Source organism: Trichoderma breve, chromosome 5 (genome assembly GCF_028502605.1).
Source record: "Trichoderma breve strain T069 chromosome 5, whole genome shotgun sequence".
In the NCBI taxonomy this organism is placed as follows: Eukaryota; Fungi; Ascomycota; class Sordariomycetes; order Hypocreales; family Hypocreaceae; genus Trichoderma; species Trichoderma breve.
The window spans coordinates 2,005,866-2,022,430 of record NC_079236.1 but is presented as its reverse complement, the minus strand read 5'-3'; the positions used below and the strand labels follow the sequence as shown (position 1 = coordinate 2,022,430).

Below are 16,565 nucleotides of genomic sequence, written 5' to 3'. Positions count from 1 at the left end.
TGTAGCTGCTTGGTATCTTGCTTGTTATTTGAAAAATATTTGATAAAAAGGTTTGAAGAATGAGAGGCAAATAGTGTCGGAGAGAGAAAACTTCTGGTGTTTACTCAGGATCTGTAAACGTGGGCCTTGGGTGGATAATTCTTTGGCAGCTGCGTTGCTCGACTTCTCGCAAGGTCAATGCGGAAAGTAAACCTCACTCTCATGCCGTTTATTGGTCGGACCTGCTTGTAGTATGCGGCATTCACTTCCCAGGCACGGTACATATACCACAAGAGTCAGGAGAACACGTTGAATTAAATCTCACAGCTGATATTAACCCTTCTTACACTAATATAGACAAGAACCTCCAAACAAGATAATACTCATGTATAAAACAATCACAGAAGGACACACGCAGACTCGTCAGAATATCCTTGTTCTATTGGTAGATCAAACGTATCTTCATAGACTGTTGACAGTTTACATGACATGCCCTCCCTGGCGCCAAAACAACTCCCAAGAAACGCCCAAAAAAAAGAGAAAAGAAACCAAATAAGACGCCGAATTCAAGTGGACAGGACTTGCAACGATGCTGGACAGACTTTTCTTCAACAATAATCCTAAACGACAACTTTGGGAGGGGCATCGTACGGAATCCGCTATGATTTGTTTCTGCTAGCTTGCCTGCTGTAAAGCAAAAGGAGCGAATGACGGGATATTCCATGCAGGCGTCAACTCCAAAAAGGTAAAAAAAAAACTCGGTCGCTCGAATAAAAAGACTCAAATGTCGTAATCTTAACAATCCCCATAACCTTAGCCGTGTACACGAATGATATCAAAATTTGGCCGAAGCCTCAATGGAGAGAAGAAAAGTAATCGGTTCGATGTCGGATCCCCAGGTTTCAAAAGGCCATCTCAACTTCGAGAAGAGGGTGATGAAGCATAACTAATGTCGTGGAACTGCACATCGTCATCGTGGTGAAGCGTGACACTGTTAAACTCCAGGAATGGGTCTGCAGCTTCAGTGCCGGGGGTTGCCAGTCCGCTATCCAGGGGAACACCAACGGCTCTGGCCCCGCTAATGTCAACGCTTTCACTCTCCTTGACATTCCTAAAGTTGATAGTGTCGATTCCACGGCCCTGGTTAGGGACAATAGGAGGCTTCATGTGGCGAATCAGAGCCCACTGAGTCGTTCGGAAGAAGGGGTGGGCCTTGATATCAGAGGCACCAGCTCGGGCACCTAACCTGCGGTTCTCGTCCTTGATCAACAGTTTCCTGATGAGCGACTTGCAGAGGCTATAATAAGGAGGGTCAGCAACAATTCTTGTGGCAAGTCGTTCTATATAAGGCAATGGTGACTTACTTTGAAATCTGTGGCGCTCCAGTGTGGTCTGGGAAGGGAATGTCCTCGCGCAGGATGTTGGCAAAGGTGGCATTTCGGTTCTTGCCCTTGAAAGGCGTGGTTCCGTAGAGCATTTCATAGATGAGAATGCCCAGCGTCCACCAATCCACTGCACTGGTGTGGCCACTGCCCTTGATCACCTCGGGGGCAATGTACTCCTCGGTGCCGACAAACGAATTCGTTCTAAAGTCGGCGATACATGATCGCGTGTCAATTGTGGGCAAAGAATCTGTCCTAGCTCCGTTCTTGCCAACAATCATCGTCGGCTTGCCACCAGGGCCGGACTGCTTTGACAAATCAAAATCCGACAACATGATGTGGCCGGACTGATGAAGCAGGATGTCTAAAGAAATACGTTAGTCAGCTGCGTCTCCTCATTCTCTTCCCATCTGAAGGGGGTTACGTACTCTCCGGCTTCAAATCTCGGTAGATGAAACCCATGAGATGGAGGTACTCCAGAGCAGCCGTGACCTCGGCGGCGTAGAAACGAGCGTCGTCCTCTGGAATGCACTTGCCAGGGCGAGTCTGGAGTGCTCTGAAGAATTCTCCTCCACTGCAATATTCCATGCATAGATAAAGATGGTCTTCTGACTGGAACGAGTGGTATAGAGTGACAATGAAGGGGTGGTTGCTTGTCGCAAGAATTTCTTGTTCAGCGAGGGCGCGCTTAATCTTGTTTCGCTTAATCATCTCCTTCTTGCTCAAGACTATGGGAACCAAATTAGCGACTGCAGAGATGTCAAATTTCAAGGCATCATATTTCTTACCTTTCATGGCGTAGAGCCGGTTGCTCTTCTTTTCTCTAACTAAGTAGACTTTGCCCACATCACCTTTGCCAATAAGCTTGATCTTGTCGAAGCTGGCAGGACCAACTTCGACATCGCGGACCTTGATCGAGTTGGAACTGTACGTTCTGCGGAAGGCTAAAGAGGTCTGCGGAGGAGGCAGAGCACCTAGAGTATCTTCGCTGTATGCTTGCTGTACTGCATCGGCCTTACCGCCGTCGACGAGGCCGAGTGACCCTGACTTGGCATTCTGGATCAAGGGGTCTTTGCCGAGTTCAGCGGTGCCGGGGCGCTCGCCCTTGTTTCCAGCACTCGCAAAGAGTCCCTGGGCATTAGGTGCACTGGCAACCCTCCTTAACCTGCGGGCCAGCTCTTCCTTAGTTTCGCTTGTAGCCTGTTCGGCCTCTGTGCCATCTGGGCCCGACACTTTCAATGTTGGCGTATCAGGAGGACTTGGTGGCACAGAGCCTTCGTTGTGATGGCGCAGGCCAGGCTGTCCCTGGTGAGCAAAGTAGGGGTTGGCAAGCGCCGTAGGGCTCATTGCCTCTTCTAGCTTGTTGCTCTCGCTGGCGACGGTATGTGACCTCAGGCGACCAACGGTGCTGTTGAATAGCTTGGTGTGTCGAGAAGTTTTGGTAGAGTGCGAGTCGCTGCCACTGCCGTTGCTCGAAGGCCCGTTGAGGTTAAGCGAGTTGCTGCTCCTTTCTTTTTCGCCGATACTACTCGCGCTGCTGTTCATGCGGAAGAAGTTGCGCAGGCGATTGCTGACCTGGCCCCCAGCAGAGCTGTTGGCGACCTTTGAGGATGGCATTGCTGGTTTAGGAGATGTAGAAGATGAAGATGACGACGACGACGATGATGAGTGATGATGATGAAAAGGAAATGAAAGACTCGATGACGTAGAAGAAGTCGAAGTCGAGGACGCAGATGCAGATGTAGACACAGATGCAAATGCAGATTCAGACGCAAACGCAGGCGTTGACGATGACGATGAAAATGGAGAGGATACGACGAGTGGATGCGGAGGTGGGACGTGGATTGACGGTATCAATGTTCGGGTGACGCTAACGGGGGTTTCGATCAAGCAACTGCAGCCATGATTCGCACAGCAGATGTTGAAGCAGGCGCTGGACGATAGAGGCAACTTTTTTCGGCGAAATGGCGAGAAAAGAGGCTCGAATTATGGACGACGATGGTCTTGTTGGATGCAAGTTCGACGGTTTCTGCCAACAGTTTGAAGCGGCTGGACGAGGTACCGCGAGTTGAGACAAAGCTGGTGGGCCGGTCCGCTCACGGCAAGCCACGTTGCCTCAGGCATCAGCGTCACTGGCTCTGCAGGCTTATCACTGGGCGAGATTTGTGGAGGCGCGAGCAGGTACAGGTACTTGGCGTCCCAGATCGGGAGGGCGCCCAGTTCAGGCTGTTACAGCCCTCCAACGGGGCAGCACAATTGAGTTACGGGGGGCCACAGCGGTTAGGACGAGGCGTTCAGGGGGCGTTGGGGAGAGCCAGCTAGCGGGTGCGCGTTAGCCCCGTAGCGGACTAGGTCAGAAGGGCATCGTGAACATTTTCGGGCTGTTGGTAGAGGTACCGCAGAGCGAGTCATGAGAACGATGGCATGGCGCCTCCATCAACACTGGATCGAACATTCAATACGCTTCTCTGCCCGCTCGTAAGCACACGCACAGGCACAGGCACACAGCCACCCGATGCATTTGATTTCCATTTTCAAAACCTGGTATTCGGTATCCCGATACGGGGGGGGCGTTTGATCTTGGCTTCGTCGGAGTGCGGAAACCAATTTATAATGCTAAAGTGTGCAAATTTGACTGCCAGATGCCGGGCTGTACCGGAACCCGCCTTACGCCATGCCGCGCGCGCGCATTCGCTTTCGTGTTCATTCAGGCACTGTTGAAGTGCTGGTGCAGCAGTCGTCATCCAATACAGTGCTCCCTTCAGTGCCTGTCGGTACCTGTGCCTGTGGCTGCTGCTCGTACCGGTACTTTTGCGGGCGAGGTACCTGTACTTGCCTCGCTGCGGAGTCGTCCACCTTCTCCCCTCTCCCTCACATTTTCCCTTCCAGTGAGACGCGTTGCGGCAGATGAAAACTGCTTACCAACCAGGCCAATGAGGCAGAATTCACGAACATCCATGTTTCTATTATCCGCAGCAGCGCCCGTGTCTCCACCACGAATCCGTCCTGATGTGCATTTGCAAAGGGCTGATGCATGACTGCTGAAGCTTGACCTCGTACCACTGCCTGATGTGCCTGAGTTGAGGCTAGGGCTGCATTAGTTCTCAGCATCAAAAGCAGCTTCACCAAGTGCTCATTTGCTTGCCTACCATCCGAGACACTGCCGCACAAAGCTGCCTCTCTCTCTCTGCGCCCGGAATCAATCGCCTCTGCCAGCTCTCGGACGGACTCCGTTCTTGGTATTCGTACAGCACTACGCTGCAATGCAATGCACTTGCGATGCCCCCAGACCATACAAGACCAACAGACCAGCGGCTGGTCGGTATGTTCGGAATCTGGCGACTCTACGGGCCATCATACGAGCCCCAAGGCCTGACGTGATGCCTGTCTTGTCACAGAATGTCGCCGAGCACCCATGCAATCAATCAAACATTTGACAACCAATTCCGTGATGAGAGCAATCGGAATTTGTTTCGCGCTAAAACACGGAGTGCAGCCGTTCATGCCATGATGTAATCATCCCATCAGTTGCTCGAAACAAGGAATGGTCCAAGAAAATTCAGAAAGAAGAAAAAATAGAACAGCGATGCTCCATTCTCCGGTTGTTTCAAGCCCGACATGGCGGAAAGGGGTGGGCCGTGATGCTCCATAAGCTCCGCCAACGCTGATCGGCTTGGACGAGGCGCCGTGATTCCCGTCATTGCAATTGTTTCCCTGCAGCGCCACAGCCGCGCGCGCCCTCTTTGTATATGCCGACCGGAAGCCCGGTGATGAGCATTGAATACTCGTATTACTAGATACTAGATAGCATGGAGGCTGAAGCGGCCAGTTGCCAATCTTGGTATCTGGTGTCGTCTGGATTGCTAAAACCCGAGAGCTATGTCCGTATTTGGTGTATTGGAATGCATACTTGTGCTGCATACGGTAGCATTGAAGAATATCGTTCGGCACATGCACTTAATCACTTACACTAAATAGATGGGATGACCCTGGCTCCGTGAACAAGCTGGACTGAAGCATGCACGCACATATCTTCTTCGCTTATACACGGACAGTAGATAATAGGGTAGCACTCTCTCGGCCTAGCATTTGTAAAGCCAACCAGCCAGCCATGCCATCTGAATAGGCGAGGAGCTCCCTCAAGCTGCATGTAGCCAGTAGTGTGAGGGTAAATGAACCCAACAAACATCGCCATGCTTTTTCTGAATGATTAGGGTCACAAAATATTGAGGAGGAAGACGCCATTTGCGCCAAGAATATTGATAGAGTTTGTTGTGCTGTCAATTAAGGTTAAGTGGACACTCTTCCCCATTAGGCTCAGCCAGCCATCAATCGATCCAACACGAGCATCAAATGCTATGAAATCATCCATGGGTTTGACATTCTAATGCCGAATAGTTGACTCTATCAAATCAATATGCATATGTTTCATGCTTTACGAAGATATCGGTCGTTGTTATCAGAATAGAGGGAGCAAGATTCTAGGCAATGTGTCTCCTGCTATTCCATTTGGTGACATTCGGGAGGGGTCATCTCTCATCCGTAGTCGCCATTTTGGGTTACCGTGCACGCTTGGCATTCACTGATTTGACTTCCATTGACGTGTCTCTTCATTAAAACCAAAACCAAATCATCCAGAGTCGACCAAATCACCCATAATTTCATCATGGCCTGCGGCTCTGGCTGCTGTGAACCACCCCCCAAGGCACCGCCAGAGGAAGATTGCTGCTCTACCCAGCTTCCAGAGCAAGAGGATTCCTGCTGCGTTGACGACGTGCCAGATACTAGCCTTGAGAAGCCTGAAACTGCTGATACTGAATGCAACAAATCGATTCAGTCAGACGACAAGCAATGCCAGGATACATGCTGTGGTGGATCGGTAGAAAAGCTACAGACTGAAAAGACATGCGAGAGCAAGGCTCAAGAGGTCGACCTCAAGGATGACTGCTGTGCTCCGAAGATCACCCAGTCCAACTGCAGCAAGGGTTGCTGTTCCAAGGGAGACAAGCCATGTCCCGATAGTATGAAAGCACCACCCTGCTGCGAGGGCAAAGTCTCTCCATGCTGTGACCAAACCTGCCTGGACCGCCTTGCGCTGCGTGAGTGTGAAAGCCTTGGGTCTGGTAAGTAGCCTGATTATCTGCTAGAACCCCATGCATAGTTTAATCTAACCTTGTCAACTCGCAGGTCTAAGCACTAATAAGCCAACTTCTTCCAACTGCGGCCGAGGCAAAAGCGGCAAGCCATGTAATGGCCACTCCCGCAAGGTTCGGGACATGTACATGGGGAAACTCGAGGCTCTTGGATGCATCTGCCGTGCTCTCATCGCCCTTGGACAAGAAACATGCTGTAATTATCAACGCCGCTCAACCTCGGCTAGTGTGCGACGTCGTTCAAAAGAGACGCTATCGCTCCGTTCACGTTCGTCTGTTGGCTCCTGCTGTGCCGCCGATAGGGCCGGTGGAAACTGCTGTTCCACAAATAAGTCGGTCAACTTGAATGAGAAATGCCTGAATAATGGCAAAAGTCCAGCTAAGTCGAAGCCCCCGAGCGTGGTGGAATCTTGTGCCGAGACTTGCTGCGCTGAAATGCGACCAACTCGTTCTGCCAAAAGGTCGACAGAAATCTTTACCAGCATCGCCCAAGATGCTGATGTTGAAAAGAGCCCGTCTTCCAACAATGAAAAGGAACATGTGATCCTCAGCATTTCGGGCATGACCTGTACCGGATGCGAGACAAAGCTGATTCGAAGTCTCGGTGCCCTCTCGTCAGTCAAGAACTTAAAGACCAGCTTAGTGCTTGCTCGCGCTGAGTTTGACTTAGTTGGCTCTATTTCTGCGGCCGAGGTGACGAAACACCTTGAAAGAACTACAGAGTTCAAATGTGAAAGAATTACGAATCAAGGCTCCAATCTCGACATCATTGTTTGCGGCGGCGATGCAGCTGCGTTTGTCAACCAGCCATGGCCAGACGGGGTCACTGAAGTGAAAGTGGTTGATGACAGGACCGTCAATGTTAGTTTTAATGCGGACATTATCGGTGCAAGAGACTTGATTGAACGTGGCTGGGGTGACGTTCCAATCCAGCTCGCAACGGCCCGCGCGGATCCAACACTCGAGGCCGGTAATAGACATGTTCGCCATATTGGTTACATGACACTGCTCTCTGCCTGCCTCACTGTCCCGGTTCTGGTCATGGCTTGGGCTCCGCTCCCCAAGCACGATCTGGAATACAGCTCGGCATCCTTGGCCTTGGCAACGCTCGTCCAATTCATAGTCGCTGGTCCATTCTATCCAAAGGCCCTCAAAGCTCTCGTCTTCTCGAGGGTAATTGAAATGGACCTTCTCATTGTTCTCAGTACTAGTGCAGCTTACATCTTTTCGGTCGTCTCCTTTGGTTACTTGGCTTCTGGTCAGCCCCTGTCGACCGGTCAGTTTTTCGAAACCAGCACTCTATTAGTAACCCTCATCATGGTAGGCCGCTGGGTGGCTGCCCTTGCTCGCCAAAAGGCCGTGGAATCTATCTCGATTCGATCTCTTCAGAATACCACAGCGCTCATTGTGACTGACGAAGGCGAAAAGGAGATTGATGCTCGTCTTCTCCAGTATGGAGACGTGTTCAAGGTCGCTCCCGACTCGAGGATTCCAACCGATGGCACGGTTATATCTGGTAATTCTGAAGTTGACGAATCTATGATGACTGGAGAGTCAATGCCGGTCGTGAAGCATAGTAATTCCCCAGTCATTGCCGGATCTCTCAATGGCTCAGGTGTCTTGTACGTTCGACTGACTCGACTTCCCGGCGACAATACGATCAGTACTATTGCTGGTATGGTGGACGAGGCAAAGTTGTCGAAACCAAGGGTTCAAGCCATGGCTGATCGTGTTGCGAGCTACTTTGTCCCCGTCGTCGTTGCCATTACCATTATTGTCTTCTGTATCTGGATCGCCGTTGGTATCAAGGTCCGCGGTCAATCTGGAAGCGAGGCAACGATCCAAGCAATCACCTACGCGATCACTGTCCTTATAGTGTCCTGCCCCTGTGCCATCGGCCTGGCGGTACCTATGGTTGTAGTCATTGCTAGCGGCGTTGCCGCTGAACGGGGTGTCGTGTTTAAATCGGCGGAAAGTCTTGAGGTTGCTTATAAGACGTCGCATGTAGTATTCGACAAGACCGGTACCATTACCGAGGGCAAACTGACTGTGGTCGAAGAATGGTATGCCGATGGTGACCAGACTGCTACAAAGTCTTTCCTCCTTGGTCTTGTTGATGGCATCAAGCATCCAGTGTCTGCTGCAATAGCGTTGCATCTAAAAGACCAGGACATATCTCCTGCGCCGGTATCAAATTCAAAAGCTCTGACAGGGAAAGGCGTCGAAGGTATCGCGGAGGGGTCTGGATTGACTCTGCAGGCAGGCAACTCCCGCTGGCTCGGTCTTGAACCCAATCCGGTTGTGCAATCAATGCTGTCACATGGATACACGGTGTTCGGCTTCACGATCGGCAGTTCCGTCGCTGCTATTTTTGCCCTCCAAGATTCAATTCGACCAGATGCTGCCTCTACGGTTCAGTCTCTGCTCACTCGTGGCATATCGGTCCACATCATCTCAGGAGATGACGATGGCGCTGTGCGCTCTGTTGCAGCACGGTTGGACATTATCGAGGCCAATGTTCGTTCTCGCTGCACTCCCGCTGACAAGCAAGCATACATTCAGAACCTTCTCCAAAGTCCTGTCTCTACAGAACAGACCAATAAGGTCGGCAAGTCGAAGAAGCCCGTCGTTATTTTCTGTGGTGATGGAACCAACGATGCAGTCGCCCTCGCCCAGGCCACTATTGGTGTGCACATGAACGAAGAGGGTACCGATGTCGCCAAATCGTCAGCCGATGTTGTTCTTATGCGCCCCAACCTCGCTGGTATCCTCACCGTCATTGCGGTGAGTCGAAAATCTATGCGCAGAATTGCCTTTAACTTTGGCTGGAGCTTTGTGTACAACTTGTTCGCCATCCTGCTTGCCGCTGGGGCTTTTGTCAATGCGAGAATCCCGCCCGAATACGCCGGTTTGGGCGAACTCGTCAGTGTATTGCCCGTTATTGCTGCGGCCACGCTGTTGAGATGGTCTACTATCTAACCGCTTGTGATGAAGAGGTGTCTTTGTGCTCTGAGTGTGGCATCAATGCAGCGCTCTCTGTTAAAAGGGGCGGCTTAATGCGCTTGCGCACTCTTTTGTTTTCTTTCTTTACCCGCTACTTTTACTATATGCATTTAGTTTCAAGATGCAAGTGATCGGCTCGCGTCTTTGCATCATGATCTGGATGCGTATATGAAGTACGGTGTAAGGGTGAGGATTCAACATCCTACCCAATTATGAATTGCTTCTTCTTTCTTCGCTATATGAAATAGGTCTATAGACTTGAATCATTTGTGAACAAGATGTATCAGCTACTGCTAGTTTTATCATTAGCCAAGGGTATCATATGCTTCTTCCTCCCCCTTATCAATCTTCGTCAATAGGAGAATCTGATTCTTCGCTTGGTAGATTGTCATTCAACTGGACCAGTAGATCCTTTAGTTTCTGACGATTGTGTTTCCAAGTAGCGAAATCTTCCACCTCTTGATCTCGTATAGACGGTGTCACTTGATTGCCTTGATCGTCTTTAAGATAATCCGGAATCTCTTCGTCTTTCAACCGTTGATTAGGGGCGCCATAGTTCTGTGGCCCATCACCGGTATGCCAACTGAACGGTATGAGATGCTTCTTCTCAATGTGTGCACGAAGCGAGGGTACATTAGGGAACTGGTAAGGGGCCGAGCTTTGCGAGCTTTGCGCGCATTTCCCCCAACAACAAACAAGTGGCGCTTTCCGGCAGTGCACCACGGAGACGTGGCGTCGTAAAGTATCCAGGTTATGAAGCTCAGCTTTACAGCCACTCCATTCGCACAAAAAGGCAGTAAACGAGGTTGGCAGGGACCGGTAGACTTGCCACGGTAGAGGAGATGGCGCTTTTGGTGGCCTGCCGCGGCGCTTTGGGTTACCCAGTGGAAGAGGAGGCTTTGGTTTAGATGGCCGACCAGGTCTTCCTGTTCTCTCTTTGACAGGCTTCGGAGAAGCAGGGCCTCGTAGTGCTGTATAAGACATGCCGGGCTTCCAACCTTTGGGCCGCCCCCGGCCGGCGCTTGGTTGGGAACCCGGCGCTGGTGCTGGTGACGAGCCTGGAGCCGGTAATGAAGTTGGAGTTGATGTTGTCGCGTTTGGAATGGGTGTTCTTATGAACTGTTTTGGAAGAGGTACTGGTGTAGGTGCTGCCACTCGTGCTACCGTTGATACAGCCACTGGCGCAGCTGCGGGTCCGATTGCTAGTGTTGATGTTCTAGACAAGGGTTTTGGTAGAGGTACTGGTGCGCGAATTGAGGTTGTTGTTGCTGATGTTGTCGTTGTTGATGCTGTGATGAGCGTTTTAGGGAGAGGCACAGGCGTTTCTTTCTTTGCGCGTGAAGCGAAATTAGGAGTGGCCTGTCGTGATGATGCCGCTGCCGCTGCCGCTCTACTATCACCGCCATTCTCGCCTTCGACGTGAGACCATGATGATCTATTCAGATGGGCCGGCGACTTCAAAACCACAGCAATTCGCGACTGTCGCGATTCATTCCTTTCGGGAACCCTGGCCCGAGCAGGAGGCGCCGTGAGCAGCGGGTCGTCGCGATCCTTGCTTGCAGAGCGCACTGATGGCCGTTGCGAGGCGGAGCTGGAGGGCCTTTTGGGGGGCTTTTGGCTGCTCCAGAACTCGACGGGATCCATCAGGAGCTGTTCCTCCTTGGATGGAAAGCTATCCATTCTGCTGTGTTGTTGGTGGTGAAAGTTTGGGTGAAGGAATAGAACAACAGCGAGCAGTGACATCGAGAAGAGCTTGGCGCTAGGTGGTTGCTAGACCCATCTTTTGCCGTTTTGGGAACTCATTGATAAGCGATAAGAACCGGTATACTTACTCCAGGGTACCTTCGTATGAACTCCGTCCGAGGCTCTCATACTCGAAACTTTGGACGTATATCTGGGATTTCTATGAGGATGACACATGTACGGAATACACCGTATCAGGATGTAGGATTAAAATATATCACAGGACTCTTGAGTTTTATTGAGTAGAAAAGTAACCTTTGCGACTGCGCTACGGGAATATTGCCTAGCTATGGCTTCGAGAGGCGCTACTTTCACTTTCCTGCATATCGGCCCTTTACTGGAAATTCAAAAACTTGTTCTGAGTTCGACACGTACCTGAGGTATATAAAGAGGACGGACCCCCTACTGTGCTCACCACTGGTTCTGTCAAGAAGCTAAGTGCAATGCCTCGGGATTGGGTGCTCTCCACCACTGAGAGTGCCTTTGCAAAAGGATGACGCGAAACTCGTCAATGATGAATCGCTCCAAACGCATCAAAAGATCCCTTTGGGATATGGCGCTTGAGAGCCCCTCTGAGACGTAGAATAGCTCATCGTTGTATCGTATCCCTGATGACATTGTAATCAAGTCTTCTGCTGCTAGTAGACGGTCGAATCAGATTGCTTTGTCATGTTCATCGGCGAACGCTTCGTGCACATATGGTAGATTGGGCCAGCGCAAATAAAAAAGCTTGGAATTGCTACATACATGTACATACATACTTCATAGATCTAAGAGCAGACTAAAAAAATAAAAGCAACAAAAACACTGAACCAACGAAACACTGAACCTTGAATGGGATGCCCCTTTCTTCCAATCCACATGCAGCCCGCTGAAGACCAAACACCTCCCACATATCTTCACTCTGTGTGCTTGTCTGTATGTGAAGTCAGCAACAAAGTTCATACATGATATCATGTAGAAGCCTACTTCTAAATTCCGAGCGGGAATTGGCTCCTCAAACTCAAAAGTAGAGTCATCGATCGGTCGTGGGTTATCTCGAGGCGTTCATGTGACTATGGCTGTTGGAAAGCCAGTTGGAAAACCTAAAACATTTTTTTTTCCTTTGTCAGCTCTGGCGAATGTCGCTAGTCGGCTGGTAGGGTGCAGCGTCAAGGAAACTCCGAAGAGAAAGCGTGAACCCGACCCCCTCTCAACCGTTTCATCCCTCAGAAGGATGACAAACGCGTTTGTCGTCAACAGCATTGTGCACGAGCTAAAGTGCAATGCTTCGGCTTTGCTTTATCTTCACTGGGACTCCGGAGGATCATCAGGGGTCCCTACCTTGAAGCCCGTCCATGATGAGAATCCCCTTCTAACGCGACGAGAATCCTCGCAGGATCTGATGATGGCCCTTGAAGCCAGCGTACCGGAGAGTTGCTCTGAGACGGATTGCCACTCGTTGAATAGACACTGCATATGCAGATGTGTCAAGATGGCATTTGGTTGCGATAGTATGAAGGGTCATCGGCTCATCCAAGCGGCAGTGAAGACGTTGACCAGAAAATAACAAGAGGCGTGGGCAAATGTGCAGAGTGTTGAGAAGAGAATGACAGAATATTGATGGGAAAAGAACAAAAAAGATCGAAGATGCAGCTCCGGTGATTTTATCTCGGCATCTACAGTTGCAACTTCCTGTCACGGCTCGTCTGCGGTCGGTTTACATGCAGGAGCGGATGGAGTCGCATGATACAGATGAGTGTCAACCCACCATGCCTACCTTACAGATTTATGTTTTGACGAATATCCCGACAGGAGCTGTGGCATCAACTTCCTCGATAGCGTACAGTACTCGCATTTGGACGGCAGTGACTAACGATGACTACAGATGGGATTTTCTTTCCTGCTGCCGGTAACACCGCTTCTGGGGAAGTTCGGAGGGAAAGGGCTATTTTACTTTACAAAATGTGTCCAACGGGTCTGGTAAAGTGCTCCTATGGACTTGATATAGAAGAGTAGGTTGAAATGCTCAATGAAAACGAATTATCATGGGTCTTGACACGAGTGGCTGCCAGATTCATGGAAGCAGCGCACAGGTTTGATCTGGATGCCTCCCTTAGGCCTTCTCCTGATAGACTACAACGATTAAACGGGCAGCATACTGTATTTATGAAATCATTAACTAGTTATTCTCCATAATTTGCATTAATATCAACCCGACAATCTCTTCTGATGAAACAAAGCACTACATTCAAGCCCTAAAAAAATCCGTAAAGCAAAATGATGGTGGAATTGTGAGAGTTGGCATTTCTGAAAGCCTCAATAACGCTTAAACACTATGATCTGAGAAAGTTCCGCTATAGCCGGCTGGAGAAGTTGAATTCATGACCTGGTGCATGAACTGCTGGCAGGCAGTATGCAAAGTGATCTCATAGAAGTCGCCGAAGCCAACCTGACGGTTGACTTCTGCTTCAGCGCTGTGAAGCAGCCTCGCGATCTCAACATGCCCAGCAAAACATGCATGTTAGAGTGCTGACTTTGATGATAGATGAGGATGTTAGGATCGAGCCCCTTTGGAACGCAGATATATGGTAATGGGGATGACGCTGCTTTCTTTCACAGAAGATAGGCGCATAAGCGGTGTACGTCCGCTATTGTCCTTGGCGTTTACGTCTGCCCCGGCTTCAACCAGTTTTTTGATAGCAAGTAGGTTGGGCTCACGTGCATTAACGCGACGATGAAGAGCAGTGTTGCTATCAACATCTACCGCGTTGACTTTTGCGCCTCCCTTGACGAGAATATCGATCATTCCCGCCGTCTCAGCCTCGTGCAGAGCTGACGATTTTCGGAGGTCTTGGTGGTTAACATCAACACCCTTCTCGAGAAGATACTGCACAATCTCCTGACTTCCATTACGCGCAGCATCCATGAGCGGTGTGATCTTATCCGGCCCCATGATGTTAACATTTGCGCCAAATTCCGTAAGTATCTTGACGGCCTCAAATTGGCATAGAATGGCAGCATTGTGTATTGCAGTGATCTTAGACTCGTCCTTCATTTGTATCGCACCGGGTAAGCGCTTTAACACCTTCCGCAGGCACTGAGGAGATTCAACACATAGGCGTGCTAAATTCGTCCGATAATATTTTCCTCCCATAAGATCTGCCCCCTCATCTAGCAAAAACTCTACCATCTCGAATTGTTTTGCAGTTGCAGCCTTGATAATAGCTGTATCGTCTTTTTCATCTCTCCAATCTTTATCTGCCCCTTTATCCAGCAAAATGCGAGCACATTCTAGCTTTCCGAATTGTGCAGCGTGCATAAGGGGAGATAGAAGGAGATATGGCTGGTTAATATCGACGCCGCCTTCGATTAGGTACTGGAGAGATTCCAAGAATCCCTGGTGTATTGCCAATGTCAATAAAAGGCCATCTTGTTCTTGTCGGAGTCCTATGTTCAGACCGTTTTGGAGTTTGAATTTTATAGAGGCAAGAAAGCGTTTATCATGAGAACAGTCTTGGTGACTCAATTCTCCAGCTATCTTGGCGTCTCTATTTGCGACGTATTTAAGGAACGGTTCAGCCGCTGCTTTAAGTTTGTTCTTCATGTTGGGCACAGAGTTTCGTGGAACAAAAATGTAATTTCATCTTGCAGCAGGGAGAGCGAGATGATGTCTTTATACATCGGTACTTGGGCGCTTGGCACCAATAATCGTTCGGTGTGAGAGTGTTGATGCTTTGTCTAAAGCCTCACATAAACCTAGCTTTGCCACCCTTGAAAGAACACGACCCAAAGAATGAAAGAAACCTGAACTCAGTTGATTCAAGGTTTCAGCTCGAGGCCCAAAGGCATGCCCATTGGCTTTGGCATCTCCTACCTGCCAAAGCGGACAGAGAACTCTCAGGGGCAGGGCTTTGTCTGATATGTCAGATGACTTGGCTTCAGACGATGAAACAAAGAAAACTCTCTGCATTGGCATTGATCCTTTGATGTCAGGTGGCAAAAATATTGTATCCGCCAGATAGGCTCTCTTTAAACAAAGAACAGAAATGTACCGTTACGTACGCCATCGGATATTGTACACGTAAACCTCTCCTTAGACAAGACAAGAAGACGACACGTTACGAGATTCGTTGCGCGCCCAATTTGCAAGATGTGTTTACCTCCAGGGCCCTCAAATTGTCGGGTGGTGGTTGATCAATAGGTATACGTGGCTATTTCTTCTTCTTGTTCTTCTTTCTCATCTTCGTCGAGTCCGTCTGGATTGCTGGTAGGGTGGCCCTTTTCATCGAAAAGTTGACTTTTTCTAGCCTGAAGAGTGGTAACCATCATAATCTCCTCGATCGTACCTTGATATTGGATCTGTTTTCCGACACAACGGTTTTCTGACATCGAAATAGTAACGGTCGTGAATTCGTAGATCGATTATTTGCTTGGGTACGCTCCATCTGGCGTCGTGGATCATTCGAATCTGAGAGGTGCGGGCCATAAAGATTATTATTTGTTCTATTAAATGCTCCATGAAGCTCCGAATTTCACAAATTTGGAGGAAGTTGCTTACAATATTGATCACTATCTACCTGTAGTCTCTCTCTCTCTTTCTCGATATCGCGAATATTCTAGGGAAATCAATCCACCGTATTGGCTGTCCTTTCTCGTTTGGTAATGCCTGCCGCGAATATGGTCCAAATACTGAATAATGATGGTGTGATGTGATGGCAGATCTATTTATCGTTGTCTTGCACTTGATGCGGTTGACTGCTCAAATCTTGGTTCTGAAATCTTATGCATATACAGTCAAAGACCTACATCGTTAGCAAATTCCGTGAGTTATCTCCAAAACTAAATTTTAGAAAGACTTAATGTGCTGCTGATCTCAAAATTGACCCCATAATGTTCCCAGACCTTGACCGGTGGTTACCTTGGACATGCACGAGCCTCCATGTAGACCGTATGATTAGCTGTTATCCTTACAAGCGCGCAGGAGTAGAAAGGAAGGTGTAGCTTGTATTCAGTCTTGACACTTTGTTAACCACTGGCTGTCTAGACTATAGCGATCAGTTTATTAAGCCAAATTCCATCTTAGTTGTCTATTTAGGCCACCTATGGATGTGGATGCGTAGGCTCATGATGCATCGCATTAGCAATCCAACAAGGGTGCGATGTACGAGCCATCTTTCGTTAATTGGAATTAGAAATAGGCATAGACGTATGGCGCAAGCTTCAATGTTCTTGTCAATCGCACTCAACAACAGCGACAAAAACTAGTTGACCATCCCCTTAAGAGCGAATACCGGGCATTATCCCCACCAAGTAACATGGCATC

General features: G+C 49.4%; 4 protein-coding genes across 4 annotated transcripts; 1 reads left to right on the top strand and 3 right to left on the bottom strand.

The window, feature by feature from the left end:
- Positions 1 to 894: 894 nt before the first annotated feature.
- On the bottom strand, positions 895 to 2,978 carry T069G_08290 (protein kinase domain-containing protein; the record flags this gene model as incomplete). The annotated part of the gene is made up of 4 exons (XM_056175500.1): positions 895 to 1,276; positions 1,344 to 1,725; positions 1,790 to 2,089; positions 2,150 to 2,978. 4 exons carry the CDS (start codon positions 2,976 to 2,978, stop codon positions 895 to 897), a joined length of 1,893 nt encoding a protein of 630 aa, XP_056026449.1.
- Positions 2,979 to 6,027: 3,049 nt separating this feature from the next.
- On the top strand, positions 6,028 to 9,493 carry T069G_08289 (e1-E2 ATPase domain-containing protein; the record flags this gene model as incomplete). Its single annotated transcript, XM_056175499.1, has 2 exons — positions 6,028 to 6,484; positions 6,549 to 9,493. The coding sequence occupies 2 exons, from the start codon at positions 6,028 to 6,030 to the stop codon at positions 9,491 to 9,493; spliced, it is 3,402 nt and encodes a 1,133-aa protein (XP_056026448.1).
- Positions 9,494 to 9,859: 366 nt separating this feature from the next.
- On the bottom strand, positions 9,860 to 11,197 carry T069G_08288 (uncharacterized protein; the record flags this gene model as incomplete). Its single annotated transcript, XM_056175498.1, has 1 exon — positions 9,860 to 11,197. One exon carries the CDS (start codon positions 11,195 to 11,197, stop codon positions 9,860 to 9,862), a length of 1,338 nt encoding a protein of 445 aa, XP_056026447.1.
- A 2,599-nt stretch (positions 11,198 to 13,796) lies between these two features.
- On the bottom strand, positions 13,797 to 14,846 carry T069G_08287 (ankyrin repeats (3 copies) domain-containing protein; the record flags this gene model as incomplete). The annotated part of the gene is made up of 1 exon (XM_056175497.1): positions 13,797 to 14,846. One exon carries the CDS (start codon positions 14,844 to 14,846, stop codon positions 13,797 to 13,799), a length of 1,050 nt encoding a protein of 349 aa, XP_056026446.1.
- Positions 14,847 to 16,565: the final 1,719 nt, after the last annotated feature.